This window comes from Salvelinus alpinus, chromosome 7, assembly GCF_045679555.1.
Source record: "Salvelinus alpinus chromosome 7, SLU_Salpinus.1, whole genome shotgun sequence".
NCBI classification, from domain to species: Eukaryota; Metazoa; Chordata; class Actinopteri; order Salmoniformes; family Salmonidae; genus Salvelinus; species Salvelinus alpinus.
In genome coordinates, this window is record NC_092092.1 from 55,795,201 (window position 1) to 55,814,950 (window position 19,750).

The following is a 19,750-nucleotide window of genomic DNA, read 5'->3' on the forward strand; positions in this document are numbered from 1 at the left end:
ACTACCAAAGGGAAAATAAATAAACATAAATATGGGTTGTATTTACAAGAGTGTTTGTTCTTCACTGGTTGCCCTTTTCTTGTGGCAACAGGTCACAAATATTGCTGCTGTGATGGCACACTGTGGTATTTCACCCAATAGATAGCTCAGTTTCCACCTTATAGCTCAGTTTCCACCTTATTTTGTGGGCAGTGTGCACATAGCCTGTCTTCTCTTGAGAGCCAGGTCTGCCTGCGGCAGCCTTTCTCAATGGCGAGGCTATGCTCACTGTGTCTGTACACAGTCAAAGTTTGGATCAGTCACAGTGGTCAGGTATTCTGACACTGTGTAATCTCTGTTTAGGGCCAAAAAAGCATTCTAGTTTGCTCTGTTTTTTGTTAAGTCTTTCCAATGTGTCAAGTAATTATCTTTTTGTTTTCTCATGATTTGGTTGGGTCTAATTGTGTTGCTGTCCTAGGGCTCTGTGGGGTCTGTTTGTGTCTGTGAACAGAGCCCCAGGACCAGCTTGCTCAGGAGACTCTTCTCCAGGTTCATCTCTATGTAGGTGATGGCTTTGTTCCCTTTTAAGTGGTTGTAGAATTTGGATTTTGATCATTAGAGGGTAATGGCCTAATTCCTCTCTCTCTCTCTCTCTCTCTCTCTCTCTCTCTCTCTCTCTCTCTCTCTCTCTCTCTCTCTCTCCCCCTCTCTCTCTCTCTCTCTCTCTCTCTCTCTCTCTCTCTCTCTCTCTCTCTCTCTCTCTCTCTCTCTCTCTCTCTCTCTCTCTCTCTCGAGCAATGTTCCTGGTCGTGTGCAGTAGCGTTGGGATGCTCTCTTCCTGTCTACACTCTAGGCTGCTAGCCAGGACCCTGGCAGCGCTCACTCACATGTATGTGTGAGAACATTAGCCTCTGGTACACAGCCAATATCCTGGCAACAGTGTGTGTGTGTTTGTCTCAATGGAAAGGGTATCTGTTGGCTCCACAGCTTAAGTAACCCTGGTGTGTATCATCTGTAGTAATAGAGCTATTCTGCCCAGCGTATTTGAGGCTTAAATTATGCCAGTGCACATGCAAACACACACACACACAGAGAGAGAGAGAGAGAGAGAGAGAGAGAGAGAGAGAGAGAGAGAGAGAGAGAGAGAGAGAGAGAGAGAGAGAGAGAGAGAGAGAGAGAGAGAGAGAGAGAGAGAGAGAGAGAGAGAGAGAGAGAGAGAGAGGGAGAGAGAGAGAGAGAGAGAGAGAGAGAGAGAGAGAGAGAGAGAGAGAGAGAGAGAGAGAGAGAGAGAGAGAGAGAGAGAGAGAGATTCTGCACATGGGGAGGGAACAGTTTTAGAAACAACTAATGCCTATAAGATCCTGTATCCCTTGTATTGTACAAATAGTGGTATACATGATACAAAAGTAGGATCTCTGATTGAAAAAAATCTATTTTTTATTGTTCTATGAAATCGGATGTCAGGTTCTCCAGGGCATAATTTGAAAACATTCACTTGTCCTGAACATACATGTTTTATCAAATATAAAACATTATCACATTAATGTTGTTTGTCATGTGTTTAAGGACGTCATGTTTCACAGGCATCTGTAGATTGAGTATGAGTTTACTGTTCTGATAGTGCAAAGGGAGTGCTTGTCTTACTCAGACTATACAACACACATCAATTAACACTCACTGATCTGTCTTCATTTCCTAAAATATAGAAATAACTATAGGTAGCCTTAGGCTTCATTTATGTGTGTTGTGTAGTCTGATCCTAACGCTAGCTGTGATTGTGGCTAACGCTAGCTGTGATTGCTGCCAAAGATAGTTATACTCCAAGCTTACAGGGATTCCCTGGCTCTGCCGCATCTCATCAACAATAAAAGCTGTTGCATTTCTAAGAGGCTGGGCTCCCACTGCAGACTGGAGCCAGATGGTAGGGGTTACAGAGATGGATTACCTGCAAATCTCAAACAGGGAGACACACACACACACACAACCACACACACAGCCACAACCTCACGTCCCTGCCTGTCTACCTGGCCATTCCATTTCAAATGCTTGAGTGAGGAGAGAGGAGCAAGTATTCAGGCGGTTTGAATTGGTAATGTGAAATGTGAGAGCAGAGCAGGGCTAAGCCTGCCTAGATAAGGACAGCAGGATGGGAGAGTCATAATCATTTATTCTATGAAACGGTGCAATAGAGGCCATGGGAATATGGTGTGAAGGAGTGTCAGTGTTCCGCTGGGATCACCTCCAGGATGATCTGGACAGATCTGTTCAAGGAATCTGGAGACAGAATAAAACACAGAAAAACTATTATGATACCATTTTACCGTACCCTCCATAATTATTGGGACAGTGAAGCATGTTTCCTTCTTTTAGCTCTATTCTTCAAAACGTTGGATTTGAAATCAAACAATGACTACGAGGTTAAAGGGCAGACTGTCAGCTTTAATTTGACGTTTTTTTTCATCCACATTGAGTGAACCGTTTAGAAAGTAAAGCACTTTTTGTAAATGATCCACCCCCCATTTTAGGGGAGCAACAGTGTTGGGACAAATTCTCTTATATGTGTATTAAAGTAGTAAAACGTTATATTTGGTCCCATATTCATAGCACGTAATAACTACATCAAGCGTGTGACTCTACACATGTGCTGTTTGTTTTGGATGTGTTCAGACTTGTGCCCAGTAGAAGAAGAGAAAGTATCATGTAGTGTCACTTTCATTGTAAATATGAGTCGAATATGTTTCGAAACACTTCTACATGAATCTGGATGTTACCATGATTACGTATTGTCCTGAATGAATCGTGAATAATTATGAGTGAGAAAGTTATAGACGCACAAATATCAAGTGAATCTGTCCTCTTTACTGTTGCTCCCCTCAAATGGGAGACTATGTACAAAAAGGTACTGTAATTTCTAAACAGTTCACCTGATATGGATGAAAATACCCTCAAATTAAAGCTGACAGGCTGCACTCTAACTTCGTTGTTACTGTTTGATTTCAAAACCAAACTTTTGGAGTTTGGAGCCAAAAGAAACAAAATGCTTCACTGACCCAATAATTATGCAGCGTTAGGACAATATTATTTCCAAAGTGTCAACATAGACACATTGTTGGGATTCATGCTGCAATTTTGATAGGATGCCATGCTGAAAATTGATTGGAAATTGATTACATGTGGTAAACTATGCGTGGATAGTTTAATGGTCCACTGACGTACCGATTAATCCCTTGAGTTGAACAATTGCTTTATAAAGATTAATCAATGCTGTCCATATGCCAGTAGTATGTATGAGTTCCACAGTGATGTCTAGTAAATGCATTTAAATGCCTTCTAAGTGTAGGTAGCGTGTTACCTAAACCATCCTGTAGCCACTTGGGTCTGCGGTCAAACACAATGAAAATATAGTAGGCTGGGATTCCTGTCAGGGAGATGGCGAATCCTATCCCTGTGTTGACCGGGTCGGAGTAGAGAGAGAGGAACACCATGAAGAAACAGGTGAAGGAGAAAACGGCTGGAATGAAAAGAGGAACCTGAAGAGACAGACAAAGAAGTACAGAGTCAAGGATGTAAACAGTAAAGTGTTCAGTAGTTGTTTTGAATAAGACAGCCATTAGACTCTGTCCATGTGATTGTCTGCACGTCTCTCACTCCAGTGTTTAATTGCTAAATTGTAATTATTTCGCCACTATTGGCCTATTTATTGCCTTGCCTCCCTAATCTTACTACATTTGCACACACTGTATATAGACTTTTCTATCGTGTTATTGACTGTACGTTTGTTTATCCCATGTGTAACTCTGTGTTTTTTGTGTCGCACTGCTTTGCTCTATCTCGGCCAGGTCGCAGTTGTAAATTAGAACTTGTTCTCAACTAGCCTACCTGGTTAAATAAAGGTGAAATAAATCAAATAGAATTTAAAAAATGTGCGCAAGATGCTTGCATATCGGCGGTTCGTGCATCGGCCTCCACGGCCACATGCAGTGGCACAGAAGGAGCGATGTCCTAATCGCCCTTTGATGTGTTTATGTCTACGTGTGTGTGTGTGTGTGTGTGTGTGTGTGTGTGTGTGTGTGTGTGTGTGTGTGTGTGTGTGTGTGTGTGTGTGTGTGTGTGTGTGTGTGTGTGTGTGTGTGTGTGTGTGTGTGTGTGTGTGTGTGTGCATAAGCACTTTGTGACAACTGCTGATGTAAAAAGGGCTTTATAGACACTTTTGATGGTTGCAGCTCCGTCTTGCCGAGGTTCAGCTTGAGGTGGTGGTCCGTCATCCACACTGATATGTCTGCCAGACATGCAGAGATGCGATTCGCCACCTGGTCATCAGAAGGGGGAAAGGAGAAGATTAATTGTGTGTCGTCTGCATAGCAATGATAGGAGAGACCATGTGAGGTTATGACAGAGCCAAGTGACTTGGTGTATAGCGAGAATAGGAGAGGGCCTAGAACAGAGCCCTGGGGGACACCAGTGGTGAGAGCACGTGGTGAGGAGACAGATTCTCGCCACGCCACCTGGTAGGAGCGACCTGTCAGGTAGGACGCAATCCAAGCGTGGGCCGCGCCGGAGATGCCCAACTCGGAGAGGGTGGAGAGGAGGATCTGATGGTTCACAGTATCGAAGGCAGCCGATAGGTCTAGGAGGATGAGAGCAGAGGAGAGAGAGTTAGCTTTAGCAGTGCGGAGCGCCTCCGTGATACAGAGAAGAGCAGTCTCAGTTGAATGACTAGTCTTGAAACCTGACTGATTTGGATCAAGAAGGTCATTCTGAGAGAGATAGCGGGAGAGCTGGCCAAGGACGGCACGTTCGAGAGTTTTGGAGAGAAAAGAAAGAAGGGATACTGGTCTGTAGTTGTTGACATCGGAGGGATCGAGTGTAGGTTTTTTCAGCAGGGGTGCAACTCTCGCTCTCTTGAAGACGGAAGGGACGTAGCCAGCGGTCAAGGATGAGTTGATGAGCGAGGTGAGGTAAGGGAGAAGGTCTCCGGAAATGGTCTGGAGAAGAGAGGAGGGGATAGGGTCAAGCGGGCAGGTTGTTGGGCGGCCGGCCGTCACAAGACGCGAGATTTCATCTGGAGAGAGAGGGGAGAAAGAGGTCAGAGCACAGGGTAGGGCAGTGTGAGCAGAACCAGCGGTGTCGTTTGACTTAGCAAACGAGGATCGGATGTCGTCGACCTTCTTTTCAAAATGGTTGACGAAGTCATCTGCAGAGAGGGAGGAGGGGGAGGAGGGGGAGGAGGATTCAGGAGGGAGGAGAAGGTGGCAAAGAGCTTCCTAGGGTTAGAGGCAGATGCTTGGAATTTAGAGTGGTAGAAAGTGGCTTTAGCAGCAGAGACAGAAGAGGAAAATGTAGAGAGGAGGGAGTGAAAGGATGCCAGGTCCGCAGGGAGGCGAGTTTTCCTCCATTTCCGCTCGGCTGCCCGGAGCCCTGTTCTGTGAGCTCGCAATGAGTCGTCGAGCCACGGAGCAGGAGGGGAGGACCGAGCCGGCCTGGAGGATAGGGGACATAGAGAGTCAAAGGATGCAGAAAGGGAGGAGAGGAGGGTTGAGGAGGCAGAATCAGGAGATAGGTTGGAGAAGGTTTGAGCAGAGGGAAGAGATGATAGGATGGAAGAGGAGAGAGTAGCGGGGGAGAGAGAGCGAAGGTTGGGACGGCGCGATACCATCCGAGTAGGGGCAGTGTGGGAAGTGATGGATGAGAGCGAGAGGGAAAAGGATACAAGGTAGTGGTCGGAGACTTGGAGGGGAGTTGCAATGAGGTTAGTGGAAGAACAGCATCTAGTAAAGATGAGGTCGAGCGTATTGCCTGCCTTGTGAGTAGGGGGGGAAGGTGAGAGGGTGAGGTCAAAAGAGGAGAGGAGTGGAAAGAAGGAGGCAGAGAGGAATGAGTCAAAGGTAGACGTGGGGAGGTTAAAGTCACCCAGAACTGTGAGAGGTGAGCCGTCCTCAGGAAAGGAGCTTATCAGGGCATCAAGCTCATTGATGAACTCTCCAAGGGAACCTGGAGGGCGATAAATGATAAGGATGTTAAGCTTGAAAGGGCTGGTAACTGTGACAGCATGGAATTCAAAGGAGGCGATAGACAGATGGGTAAGGGGAGAAAGGGAGAAAGACCACTTGGGAGAGATGAGGATCCCGGTGCCGCCACCCCGCTGACCAGAAGCTCTCGGGGTGTGCGAGAACACGTGGGCAGACGAGGAGAGAGCAGTAGGAGTAGCAGTGTTATCTGTGGTGATCCATGTTTCCGTCAGTGCCAAGAAGTCGAGGGACTGGAGGGAAGCATAGGCTGAGATGAACTCTGCCTTGTTGGCCGCAGATCGGCAGTTCCAGAGGCTGCCGGAGACCTGGGACTCCACGTGGGTGGTGCGCGCTGGGACCACCAGGTTAGGGTGGCCGCGGCCACGCGGTGTGAAGCGTTTGTATGGTCTGTGCAGAGAGGAGAGAACAGGGATAGACAGACACATAGTTGACAGGCTACAGAAGAGGCTACGCTAATGCAAAGGAGATTGGAATGACACGTGAACTACACGTCTCGAATGTTCAGAAAGTTAAGCTTGCGTTGCAGAAATCTTATTGACCAAAATTATTAAAATGATACAGTACTGCGGAAGTGGGCTAGCTAGCAGTGGCTGCGTTGTTGACTTTGTTTGAGAGTGTCGCTGGCTAGGTAACCTCGGTAGCTAGCTATGTAACCTCGGTAACTGGCTCGTTAATTAGTATAAACTACACAATTGTCTTAGATACAAGGACAGCAAAGACAACTATGTAGCTAGCTAACACTACACTAATCAATCGTTCCGTTGATCCGTTGAATGTAATAGTTTCTACAGTGTTGCTATTCGGTGGCTAGCTGGCTAGCGAGCAGTGTTGACTACGTTACGTTACGTTAAAAGGACGAAAAATAGCTGGCTAGCTAACCGAATTAGTCTAAACTACGCAGTTATCTTAGAAACAAAGACAGCAATCACAACTATGTAGCTAGCTAACACTACACTAATCGAGTCGTTCCGTTGAATGTAATAGTTACTACAGTGTTGCTGTTCGGTGGCTAGCTGGCTAGGTAGCAGTGTTGACTACGTTACGTTAAAAGTTACGTTAAAAGAACGAAGAATAGCTGGCTAGCTACGCAATTATCTTTGATACAAAGACGGCTAAGTAGCTAGCTAAGATTAAACAAATCAAACCGTTGTACTGTAATGAAATGAAATGAGAATGTGAAAATGTGATACTACCTGAGGAGCGAAGCGGAAGGTAGCGATGATTCACGTGTGTTGGACTGACCTTGAAAGGGCGTGGCATGTCAGGGCGTGTGTATCTCATGTAGATGAGGCCCAGCACAGCCACGCCAATGAAGAGCCAGCGGAGGAAGCTCATGAAGTTCAACAGACTGTAGATATCTCCCACAAACAGCTGGAACACTGTCATAGGGTACTGTAAACACACACAGAGAAAGAATGGACACTCCGACACACAAACACACACACACACACAGAGAGAGAGATAGAGAGAGAGAAGCAAACAAACAAACACACGGATACAATGAGGAAGTGGCAGACACCTACCCACAAAGCACGATAACAGTTAAAACATAAATACAGGAATGCAAAGTTTTAATTGTGAACCCTGTAGAGCAGGTCCTCATAAAGACAGTAAAGAGCGATATGTGTGTATGAAAAAACAAAAAAAACATTTATCTGACCAGAACGAGGACGGCTGCCAAAGGAGTGTGTCTGCGGACGTGGATCATGGACAGAACCTCAGGGAGATGGCCCTCGCGTGATGCCACGTAGAACATTCTAGAATGACCAACACAATCACACAATCTTCAGGATGAAATGAGAAATACCTTCAACAACAACACTTCATCATCGTCTTTGTAAGCGGTGTCCAACAAAATCCAATATATGAAAACTACACATGAAAGTCGACTACTGACAGTCATAGCTGACCTTCACACAGAAATGCAATGTCAGTTATTGTGTTTTCACTATACCACTATACCACACATCTAAACTTCTGCTTAACAGGGTTTGGCAGTTGAAAAAAAAAAAGATAAGATTAGATTCCTCTCACACAGTCCTCAAACATTGTGTTGGGAAGGGAAGGCAATTTTTCATTCTCCTTGGCAGGAGAATCTAGCGAAGGCTGCGGTTTGACACCTGAGTTGACGCAGCCCACCTTGAGAAAGCGAACAAGCAGCCATTCATCGAACCAAAGCACGACAAGGCTACAAATACCGGCACCGCCACCGAAAAGTTCCCCATCATCTTCCCTGCAAACGTCTGCAGGAAAAACGAGAGAGAGAGAGAGAGCGATAGTATGAACCAAACAAGGCCAAAGAGATGCAGCAAAAGATCCTCAATTCAATGATGATCTAATTAACGAACACACACGTAGCTCCAATGCTCTCACACATTCCTTAAGAGCAACATCACAGACCTGTAAAACCGTAGGGACCGTAACACCATTAGAAAGATCTGATCAGATCAGAGCCCTTTTAGTGAATCAGGTCTGAGATCACTATACAGTCTCTGTCTATGGCTATGTCATTAAGACTGCAAGATGATTTAATTATCATTGAGAGGGATAGACTGTGTGGAATCACGTAAGGCCATACTGGGAAGCAGAGGTGTTGAGCTTGGAGGTCTAACCAATTACAGTTTAGAGTGCAGGAATCAGGCCCTGATGAAGCGCTGATGAACGAGGTGTGTGACTGCGGTCAATGCGCTTCAAGTGTATCAATACATCACACACAGAAATACATGGGACTCTCGTGTTAACGCCAGCCAATAGCGGTGGATGGGTGTAGGATCAGTGTCGATCAAATCGGTCAATAGGCAGTGAGCTTGTTATATGGCTTACCACGGCGACGGCTTGCGATGCCAACAGCTCCTCTGCTGACATCACAGTGTAGTATGCCACGTTAGTCAACACGTAGCAAAAGGTGACTATCGCCATGGAGATACAGATGGCCAATGGGACAGTCCTGAGGATATGTAAACATTTGAGACCAACAATTTTACGATCAGGCAAACCTACTGTACGTGAACAAGATATGTAATGAGGAGGATGAACTCACTTTTCTGGATTCTCTACTTCCTCAGTCACAAAGTTCAGATAAAACCTGTCGGCAGAAAGTTGGAGCTTTACAACAATATTACATTTGGCAGTACTGTACCTTGCAAGAGCTCATACATGCTCATGACAAGTAATAATGCATTACACTAGTTGGCTTCATGAAAAGGGTAGAATAAGATATTAAAGCTAGTTACGTTATAAGAAGTCCATACCTACCACCCAGCATAGGCGTACATCCCAGAGTAAAAAGCCAGAGGAAGGCCTGTGAGCTTGATATTACTGACCTCAAATGCATTCTCAAAGTTCTTAGTCTCCCCTGCACATAAACACAAAGAAGGAATTACACGTTCAACCAAAGAATATCAAAACTTGTTGAGTGTTTGACAAGGTATATTCATCTTTCTCGGTAGTTGCAGATGTAATTACATTCCAGTACAATACACACATACTGTATGTAGTGTATTCCTCTTTAATGGAACACACTTGCAAAGAGGCAGATAATAACCCTCTTAAAGCTGAAATGACTGATGTTCAATTAACATTGGTATGGCAGAACACCAAGCCTACAGACACTTTGTAGCTATTATGTACCAAGCCTGTAATGTGTCATGTTGATAGTAGAGCTACTCTGTAGCCAATAGACACCAACCATGTTAATAAAGTATAGCTATTTTGGTCAAGTGGTGGGGATCTGTGGAATGTCCCTGTAAGAAACATAACGCTATATACCACAAATATTTTCAGGCTTTCAGGGATTTCAACATTTTTGAGGAGTCATAAAAGAGTGTGGGAGTAAATGTGATGTAAGCATTAACATGCTATTTCTGTGGTTTTAATCCAGTGTAACATATGTGACTCGTTTCAGGAAACTTGGCGTATGTCGCACGTCACTAGTTCACAGGGGAGGCATTTTATAGTAAACATGTATTTTTTATTGAAAAATGCGTATTGGGACAGAAATGCCTTCTGGAACATGTGAACTTTCATGTGCTTTAATAACAAACTTGGATTCCATCTGTAAATATGAATACAATTGTTAACTTCATTGGGATAGGGGGCAGTATTGGGAAGTTTGGATGAAAAGCGTGCCCAGAGTAAATTGCCTGTTACTCAGGCCCAGAAGCTAGGATATGCATATAATTGGTAGATTTGGATAGAAAACACTCTAAAGTTTCTAAAATTATGTCTGTGAGTATAACAGAACTGATATGGCAGGCGAAACCCAAGGACAAACCATCCCCCACAACAAATGTTCAGCCTACCACTGTTTTCAATGGCTGTCACTTTTATTATAAGGCGAAATCCTCCCAGATTGCAGTTCCTAGGGCTTCCACTAGATGTCAACAGTCTTTAGAAAGCGTTTCATGCTGGTTTTGGAAAAATGAGCCAGTAGATTTTGATAGAAAACACTCTAAAGTTTCCAAAACTGTTAAAATAATGTCTGTGACCATAACAGAACTCATATGGCAGGCAAAAACCTGAGAAAAATCCAACCAGGAAGTGGGAAATTAGGTTTGTAGTTTTTTTAAGTGATTGCCTGTCCAATATCCTGTGTCTATGGGGTCAGATTGCACTTCCTAAAGCTTCCAGGAGATGTCAACAGTCTTAGAAGTTGTTTCAGGCTTGTATTGTGAATGAGGATCGAATAAGAACTGTTTCAAAAAGTGGTCAGGCTGAAAGCCTTTAGTTTAGTCTTGCACGTGGCCGTGAGCGCGACGGTCGTTCTCATTCCTTTCTAATGACAACGGAATTGTCTGGTTGGAATATTATTGAAGATTTATGATAAAAACATCTTAAAGATTGATTATATACATCGTTTGACATGTTTCTACGAACTTTAATGAAACTTTTTTTACTTTTCGTCTGGACTTTGTGCCCGCGCTTTGTGCATTTGGATTACTGGACTAAACGCGCAAACAAAAAGGAGATATTTGGACATAAAGATGAACTTTATCGAACAAAACAAACATTTATTGTCTAACATGGAGACCTGGAAGTGCCATCAGATGAAGTTCAGCAAGGTAAGTGATTCATTTTAACGCTATTTCTGACTTTTGTGACACCTCTCCTTGGTTGGAAAATGGCTGTATGGTTTTCTGTGGCTAGGCGCTGACCTAACATAATCACATGGTGTGCTTTCGCCGTAAAGCCTTTTTGAAATCAGACACTGTGGCTGGATTAACAAGAAGTGTATCTTTAAAATGGTGTATAATACTTGTATGTTTGAGGAATTTTAATTATCAGATTTCTGTTGTTTTGAATTTGGCACCCTGCAATTTCACTGGCTGTTGGCGAGGTGGGACACTCACGTCCCAAACGATCCCAGAGAGGTTAACTTCTTATCCGGTGAAATTGCAGAGCGCGAAATTCAAACTACAATTATAAATATTTAACTTTCATAAAATCACAAGTGTAATACATCAAAATAAAGCTTAACTTCTTGTTAACCTTTTGTCAATAGGGGGTGCTATTTGCACTTTGTAAAAAATTCGTTCCCAAATTAAACTGCCTCGTACTCAATTCTTGCTCGTACAATATGCATATTATTATTACTATTGGATAGAAAACACTCTCTAGTTTCTAAAACCGTTTGAATTATTTCTCTGAGTGAAACAGAACTCATTCTGCAGCACACTTCCTGTCAAGAAGTGAGATTTCTGAAATTGAGGTCTCTGTTCCAGGGTCGGTTTATAAATTCCCTTGTAAGCTATGGGGCTACATGCACTGCATACGCCTTCCCCTAGATGTCAGTAAGAGGTGAGACTTTGAATGGAGTGGATAGCACCATCTGGGGGAGTATAAAGCCTCTTGGAACGGAAGGACCGACCTTTTCGACGCGGGGCCTGACGCAGGAGGGACACCAAGCATGGCGTCCTGAAAAGCTTTTGGTTTAGCAGTTCTATATCTCCGGCTCTGATTTAATTTGTTTTTTGTCTTAAAAACTTCATAAGGTAGTTAATTTAAACCGACTTATAGCAGTTTATATCAGTTTATTGCGATTTTCTGGAGTCTCTTTGTCAGGCGTTATCGCGAGTTGGGCACCTCTCCGGTACTTCGCTGGCGTTAGCAGCTAATTCTACAGGAGTAGAGGACATCTTTCAACCAAAAGACGATTGTTCTGGACAAGGACCACTTGCCCAAGATTCTGATGGAAGCTCATCAAAAAGTAAGAGCTATTTATGATGTTAATTCGTATTTCTGTGGAAAAATGTAAAATTATTAGTGCGCCATTAATTTCGGCATGGTCTCGCTGTAACGCTCGAGTAACGTTAATTTTAAAACGTTACTTTTAAAAATCTAACACAGCGGTTGCATTAAGAACTAATGTATCTTTCATTTGCTGTCCAACCTGTATTTTTTTGTCAAGTTTACGATTAGTTATCGATTAGATTAGGTGCCTCTCCAAGATGGCGCCGGACAGATTGCTTCAAGTTTGGCTACATTTCACATTGTATAACCACGATTTGTGCCGTTAAATATGCACATTTTCTAACAAATCCTATATGCATTGTGTAATATGATGTTACAGGACTGTCATCTGATGAAGTATATGAAGGTTAGTCAAAAATGATATATCTTTTGCTGGTTTGTTAGGATCGCTAACCTTTGCTGCTGGTAAACGGCTTGTGTTTCTGGCTATTGTGGTAAGCTAATATAATGCTATATTGTGTTTTGCTGTAAAACACTTAAAAAATCTGAAATATTGGCTGGATTCACAAGATGTTGGTCTTTCATTTGCTGTACGCTGTGTATTTTTCAGAAATGTTTTATGATGAGTATTTAAGTATTTGACGTTCGTCTCTGTAATTATTCTGGCTGCTTCGGCACTATTTCAGATTGCAGCTGCAATGTAGAACTGTGATTTATACCTGAAATATGCACATTTTTCTAACAAAACATATGCTATACAATAAATATGTTATCAGACTGTCATTTGATGAAGTTGTTTCTTGGTTAGTGGCTATTTATATCTTTATTTGGTCGAAATTGTGATAGCTACCTATGCAGGAAAAAAATGGTGGGAAAAAAAAGTTGTGTCTTTTGCTATCGTGGTTAGCTAATAGATTTACATATTGTGTCTTCCCTGTAAAACATTTTAAAAATCAGAAATGATGGCTGGATTCACAAGATGTGTATCTTTCATCTGGTGTCTTGGACTTGTGATTTAATGATATTTAGATGCTAGTATTTACTTGTGACGCTATGCTAGGCTATGCTAGTCAGCTTTTTTACTGATGGGGGTGCTCCCGGATCCGGGATTGTGTGCAACTAGAAGTTAATCCAGCCGCTGTGTCAAATTTCAAAAAAACTTTACGGCGAAAGCACACCATGCGATTATCTGAGGACAGCGCCCCGCATACAAAAGCATGAAAAACATATTTCAACCAGGCAGGTGCGCCACGAAAGTCAGAAATAGCGATATAATAAATGCCTTACTTTTGATGATCTTCTTCTGTTGGCACTCCAAAAGGTCCCAGATACATCACAAATGGTCTTTTTGTTCGATAATGTCCTTCTTTATATCCATAAAAACTCAGTTTAGCTGGCGCGCTTCAGTCAATAATCCACCCAGTTTCCCTCCATCAAAATGCATACAAAATTAATCCCAAACGTTACTAATAAACTTTTCCAAACAAGTCAAACAACGTTTATAATCAAACCTTAGGTACCCTAATACGTAAATAAACGATCAAATTTAAGACGGAGAATCGTTATTGTCTTTACCGGAGAAAAATAACGAAGAACACGTTCTCTTCCACATGCTTGAAAACACTACAACCAAAATGGGAGCCACCTAGAAAAACAAACATTTCTGGCTCATTTTTCCAAAACCAGCATGAAACGCTTTCTAAAGACTGTTGACATCTAGTGGAAGCCCTAGGAACTGCAATCTGGGAGGATTTCGCCTTATAATAAAAGTGACAGCCATTGAAAACAGTGGTAGGCTGAACATTTGTTGTGGGGGATGGTTTGTCCTTGGGTTTCGCCTGCCATATCAGTTCTGTTATACTCACAGACATAATTTTAGAAACTTTAGAGTGTTTTCTATCCAAATCTACCAATTATATGCATATCCTAGCTTCTGGGCCTGAGTAACAGGCAGTTTACTTTGGGCATGCTTTTCATCCGGACGTGAAAATACTGCCCCCTACCCAAGAGAGGTTAAGTAACGAGCCCAGTTGGTTTAGCCACGGAAAAAGGGAGGAACCTTCCCATTAGCCATGATTGGCTGAGATAATGGATAGGCTGGACATGCCGGGAGATGAGTTTGGATTGGTCTGCCATGTAGCATGCTCATTTATTGTTGATAGTCCTTTCTATCTTGCCATTTTTAAAGATATACATAAAATAGTTTTGCTACTTTTCTCAACAACATTAATGCCCTGAATTTAGCAGGCACTATCAACAGATCAGTTGGACAAAAGTGACTGGCTACTTTCTCCACACACCACGATCAGTGTGAACTGGAGTCACTTGACACAACGCTGGCCAAACAAGGTGTAGCTACAAACAAAACAGAGTTAAATGCCTGTGATATGTGGTTGTCCCACCTAGCTATATTAAGATGAACGCACTAACTGCTTGATAAGAGTGTCTGCTAAATGACCAAAATGTAAAATGTAAAAATAACAATGTTTGCATTGGTAGTAGTATGGGTTGGGATTATGCCGGTTCATTGTTTAGCTAGCTAGCTAGATGATTACATGACCCATCAAGTTAGCCAGGTGTGTCTCAGGGGGATTACGGCCATCTATTGTATTTCATGAACATGTGTACATGTCTAAACAATAGTTTAAACAAGTATATAAGTATAAAATATTTATAAAATATGTGTATCTGTTTTTGATATTGCTACTATTCAAGTAACCATTTCAGTGTACCGTTTACACCTTCTATATCCTTGCTATAGTGTGTGTTTACCAGAGGCGGTAATGTGAAGGAAAAAATGACCTGCACCAAAGTCAGTTTAAGATATAGGCCAAGGACTACAGTACATAAAGTGTATTTTTAGCTGGAGTTTTTCCTTATTGTAGGCTACCACTTTTACCACTTTTAGTCTTGAAATCTTTGGTTGTTTACTAAATTACTCACTCTGTTTAGCACATGGCATCACATGTGAATCTTTAAAGTGATGAATGGGGCTAAGGCTTAAGAGGGTTTGAATGATGCTGAATGGGTGTAGACAAAGAAGAGCTCTCCAGTAGGTGTACCAAAGCAGTCCAGGTCCATTTTCTCAAAAGTGGGGTTACAAGTTGACTTTCAAAACAGAATTACATTGTTCCTCAACTGCAGTGTATGATATACCATTTTCTAGCTCTGAGTCTCTACTCCTATCAAATGTAAAAAAAACTCAATTTCAAATGCTACATAAGACAGAATCGAGGCGGTCGGTCACATATGATGATGGTGTTGATTGTAATGATCATGGTGATGATGATGACGATGATGACGAAGGCTTACCTTTGAAGAGCATATAGAGGCCAGGTACAATAATGATGGCGATGGCCAGCAGCTTGCTAAAGGTGAGGAAGATCTGAATCCTGTTTGTCCAGCTCGTACTCATACTGTTGAGATACATCACTGATGCTGTGGAGCAGGAATACACATGAACACGCACACACACACACTTTGTGAGACTAACTGGTACCTTACATTCACTTGAACCATATCACTGATAAGCATAAAAATTGTATAGTCCAAAGTTTGTTCAATTCAATATTCTGTAAAATATATATATATATATATTGCTGTAGCATCAATCTCAGACATACTTATTCCTATAGAGGTGGCCAGTTTGATAGCAATCTCGGGCACTCCACACGGCATGAATATGGGTTCCAGGATATATTGTCCGAAGGCCAGGGATATCACTGCCAACCCTGCAGGTCTAGAACAGACAACACTGTCACACACAGACCCAAAGACACTGACCCAAACATACACGTTTACCAAACAAACACAGTGACCCGGAAACGCTGACCCACAAAGCTGTGAGATCTGGGGCATTATTCACTGTTCAGAGTGTTGGGGAGCATGTGACCTTCTACTGACACAAACCTGTTTTACCCAACCTCACAACTGTTTATTAGCTTCCCCTGACACTAACAGTCTATAACAGTCAAGTAACTATAGTTACTGATATTCAGTGGTTACTGACTCAAATATGTCTGCTTGGTTCAGTTGAGGCAATTACAGTAAAATATCCAGGGAATACTTAAGCAATAAGGCCCGAGGGGGTGTGGTATATGGCCAATATACCACGGCTAAGCACTGTTCTTAGGCACGACGCAACGTGAAATGCCTTGATACAGCCCTTAGCCGTGGTATTTTGGCCATATACCACCAACCTGGTATATGGCTAAGAATCTAATAACTGTTGCACAGTCTGTGGGCTCATCCCCAGATCGCTGTTCATTTCCCATAGACTCAAAACCATACATCCCCCCCTGGCCTGGGTTAAACTGCAGTACAGTCTAGTATAGCAGGTTTGTTTACACTGCTACCACGGGTATCAACGGACCAGGATGGGATCCAAAAGCCTTTGCTATCTTTACAATGCTTAGATATATACGCTAGGCCCATCCCCTTCTCTCTCTCACACACGGACAGTATAGAGTGATATACACACACCTTGTTGCAAGTATCTACCCCCCCCCTTCCTGCTGCTGTCTCTGTCTCACACACACACACCTACCTGATGGCGATGAGGTCAGCCCAGAGGCGTATGAAGGCCATCTGTGGTCCAAAGGCCTCCAGGATATAGGTATAATGTCCCCCAGACTTCTGGATGCTGGTTCCCAGCTCTGCGTAGGACAGGGCCCCTGGGAAAGGAAAAGGGGAAAGGTTTAGGACAGGGGAGTGTCTAGCCAGCTATAAAACATTGGCAGCATCAGCAACAGCAGATAACTGGCTATAAGAGTAAAATGTGTGTGTGTGTGTGTGTGTGTGTGTGTGTGTGTGTGTGTGTGTGTGTGTGTGTGTGTGTGTGTGTGTGTGTGTGTGTGTGTGTGTGTGTGTGTGTGTGTGTGTGTGTGTGTGTGTGTGTGTGTGTGTGTGTGTGTGTGTGTGTGTGTGTGTGTGTGTGTGTGAGAGAGAGAGAGAGAGAGAGGGGTTAGCGTAAAGGGTAATTGCTGTTTCAGCAGTTCGATGGTTAGTTAGAAAGCAGTAGCTACCGTAAGGCTTGTGTAATAACAGTAATATAATGAAATAATACAAGAGTAGAAGCGGAAGCTTTTCCATAGCAGCAGACAGTTAGCAAAGTTCATCCACCCCCCGAAGCTTTCATTCACACTCATCATCTCAAGAAAAGCTGTTTTACAAGTTTAGCACTTTCTTTTGGGATGCATCACCTCTAGTGTCTTCGGGGAAGGGGAAGCAGGGGAGATGTAACCCTGAACAGCAATACAAACACAATCTCCATCCTCCATAGCTTCAGTTCGCATGCATCATAAAACCACTCAGCACACCTTTACTCAGGTATGTCTCCTCCCTCCTGTCGACAACTACGTGTGACTCACCGAACAGGGACAGCACTCCGCAGGCAATCCACACCACCAGAGACATTCCAACACTCCCAGAGTTCTTCAGGATTCCCTTGGGCGAGATGAAGATTCCTGCTCCGATGATGGTCCCGATGATGATGGAGATTCCCCGAAGCAGGGTCACCTTCTTCCTCAAGTCTACCTTTCCGTTGGGAGCATCAGGCTCCTCTTTTGGGGCAGGGGTATCCCCCGGGTGTCCCCCATTTTGGGGGGTGTTGTTCACCCCAGTCCCCTCACCAATGACTGACCTCCTGGTCATCCTTGTACTCTATCACACACACACACACACAAACACACACACAAACACACAATGTGTCACACACACCCCTCACCTTTCTGGTACTTTGGGTCCCAAAACAACCTTACGTTTTTTTCCGTCCGTCTGCAGTGACCTGCTGTTGAGAATACAGAAGAGTAAGTTACTCAGACAAAGCAGTCTGTTACTGGTTCTGCTATGCAAAGAACTTCTACCACTGGGAATTAGACCAAACCTCTTGGGAATGGCCTCTCCCACTCTCTCCCTCTCTCTCTTAGACACACAGACACACTCACACGCACAGACACACACACACTCTAATCTCGCTCTAAAGCCCCACTCATTCAGTCGCTCTCTCCCTCTCTCTTTAACTCTCCCACTTGCTGCCTCTAACACTTTTTTTCTCTCTCGCCCTCTTTTGTCTATCTCTCTCCAGCGTTCCTACACTCCCAAACCTCTTACTATCTGACTGGTCACTGTGCCTCACTGCAGAACCAGTCTGGTAGTGTTGTCTGGTAGTGTTTCAGAGGTGTTTGCTTTGGGCACCCTCTACCTCAGGATGTCAATGATGTATCTGGATAATCACCTGAGAGTTCACAACACAGTTATCCCAAAACAAAAGGGGGACCAGAAACTAGTGGAACTGATGCAACCGATGCCATAGTGCTCTGATGTCACACGTCACATGACACGCGGTTATCGTCAACGCATACTGTCTGGACTTGTCATTCACCACAAGCTACCACAACTCGCCTTGTGAATACACACAAGGCTTCCAGTAAGATCATACTCATTACCACACTCAGCAAACACTACCAACCAAACAATGGAAAAGCAAACATCTTTATTCAAGCATTGTTTAAAAGTTGTGAGGGAGTGTCATTATTTTTTTCCAACACCTTCCTTTGAAAAGTAGGCCAAAAAAAATACATAAAGAGAGTTGCATACTCTATACAAGGTCCCAGTAATTTATTGGTTAAACCACCGATGTTTTGGCATCATTGTGCCTTCTTCAAGGTGAAAAGTTGAGGCAACCAATCATACCGGTTCAGCAACTGTATCTCTTCCTGATAAGCTGCCAGACAAACTGGGTCAGAAGCCTTGGTTTGAGATAAAGACCTTGGAATTCTAGGACAAGGAGCCATATTGGCTCTGAAAAGGCTGGTGGTTCCAGTCGCCTTCCAGTGAGTCAACCAAGAACACCTGGAGATGGGTTTTCTTGGTTTACAGCTGCTTGCCACAGGTGATACACGGTTAGAAAACCTCTCTACACTACTCAGTTGCAGCTGCACTATTTACGTTTCAGTGTTACTTTAGTCCCGGTGTACTACTTGTACTCAAATCGAAACAACAGTGATTGATTTGTTTCCTCTTTTGTCCAAAATAACTTTCCCTTATCTACAAGTTGCAGCTTTTTGGATATGAATAGACATTCAAAGAACTAAAAGATTCTCATAAAATCAAATGCTATGAAAAGCATTTCATCATAATCCAATTGTTTAACACTCCAACGGTGCCCAACGGTTCCAAGATCCTGTAACCATAGTGTTGTCACGGTGACCATTTTTTGGAGAATTCTCAGGAGTTTGATGTTGCCTAGTCACCGACTCAGTCACCATGACGATGACACAATTTCAGTCTCACATTTGAAACAGCCTCTCTAAACTGCCATCACACAAAAACACCCTTACACCCGTTGGTGACAAACAACAGACGGACAGAAACGACAGAGGGTTTTTTTCTGTTCCCTCTGTGTGGGGAGAAAATCTCTTTGCAGATTTGATACGCTCCCCCTCAGGCAAGCTATCCTTGCCAGGGCAACTGTTTGAGGGGAACTGAAGAAAGAGCCAGAGGGAGAGAAAGGGAGAAAGAGTGTATCTTTCTAACGTCTTAAAATGTTCCAT

At 43.3% G+C, this 19,750-nt stretch overlaps 1 protein-coding gene across 1 annotated transcript; it reads right to left on the bottom strand.

Annotated features, from left to right (window-relative positions):
• Positions 1 to 1,398: 1,398 nt before the first annotated feature.
• Positions 1,399 to 18,229, bottom strand: LOC139581238 (cystine/glutamate transporter-like). The gene is made up of 12 exons (XM_071410792.1): positions 17,567 to 18,229; positions 16,744 to 16,870; positions 15,821 to 15,936; positions 15,510 to 15,635; positions 9,264 to 9,363; positions 9,049 to 9,093; positions 8,832 to 8,955; positions 8,148 to 8,251; positions 7,669 to 7,765; positions 7,251 to 7,400; positions 3,332 to 3,509; positions 1,399 to 2,253 (listed from the first exon to the last, which is right to left on the bottom strand). The coding sequence occupies exons 1-12, from the start codon at positions 17,847 to 17,849 to the stop codon at positions 2,198 to 2,200; spliced, it is 1,506 nt and encodes a 501-aa protein (XP_071266893.1). The 5' UTR covers positions 17,850 to 18,229; the 3' UTR covers positions 1,399 to 2,197.
• Positions 18,230 to 19,750: the final 1,521 nt, after the last annotated feature.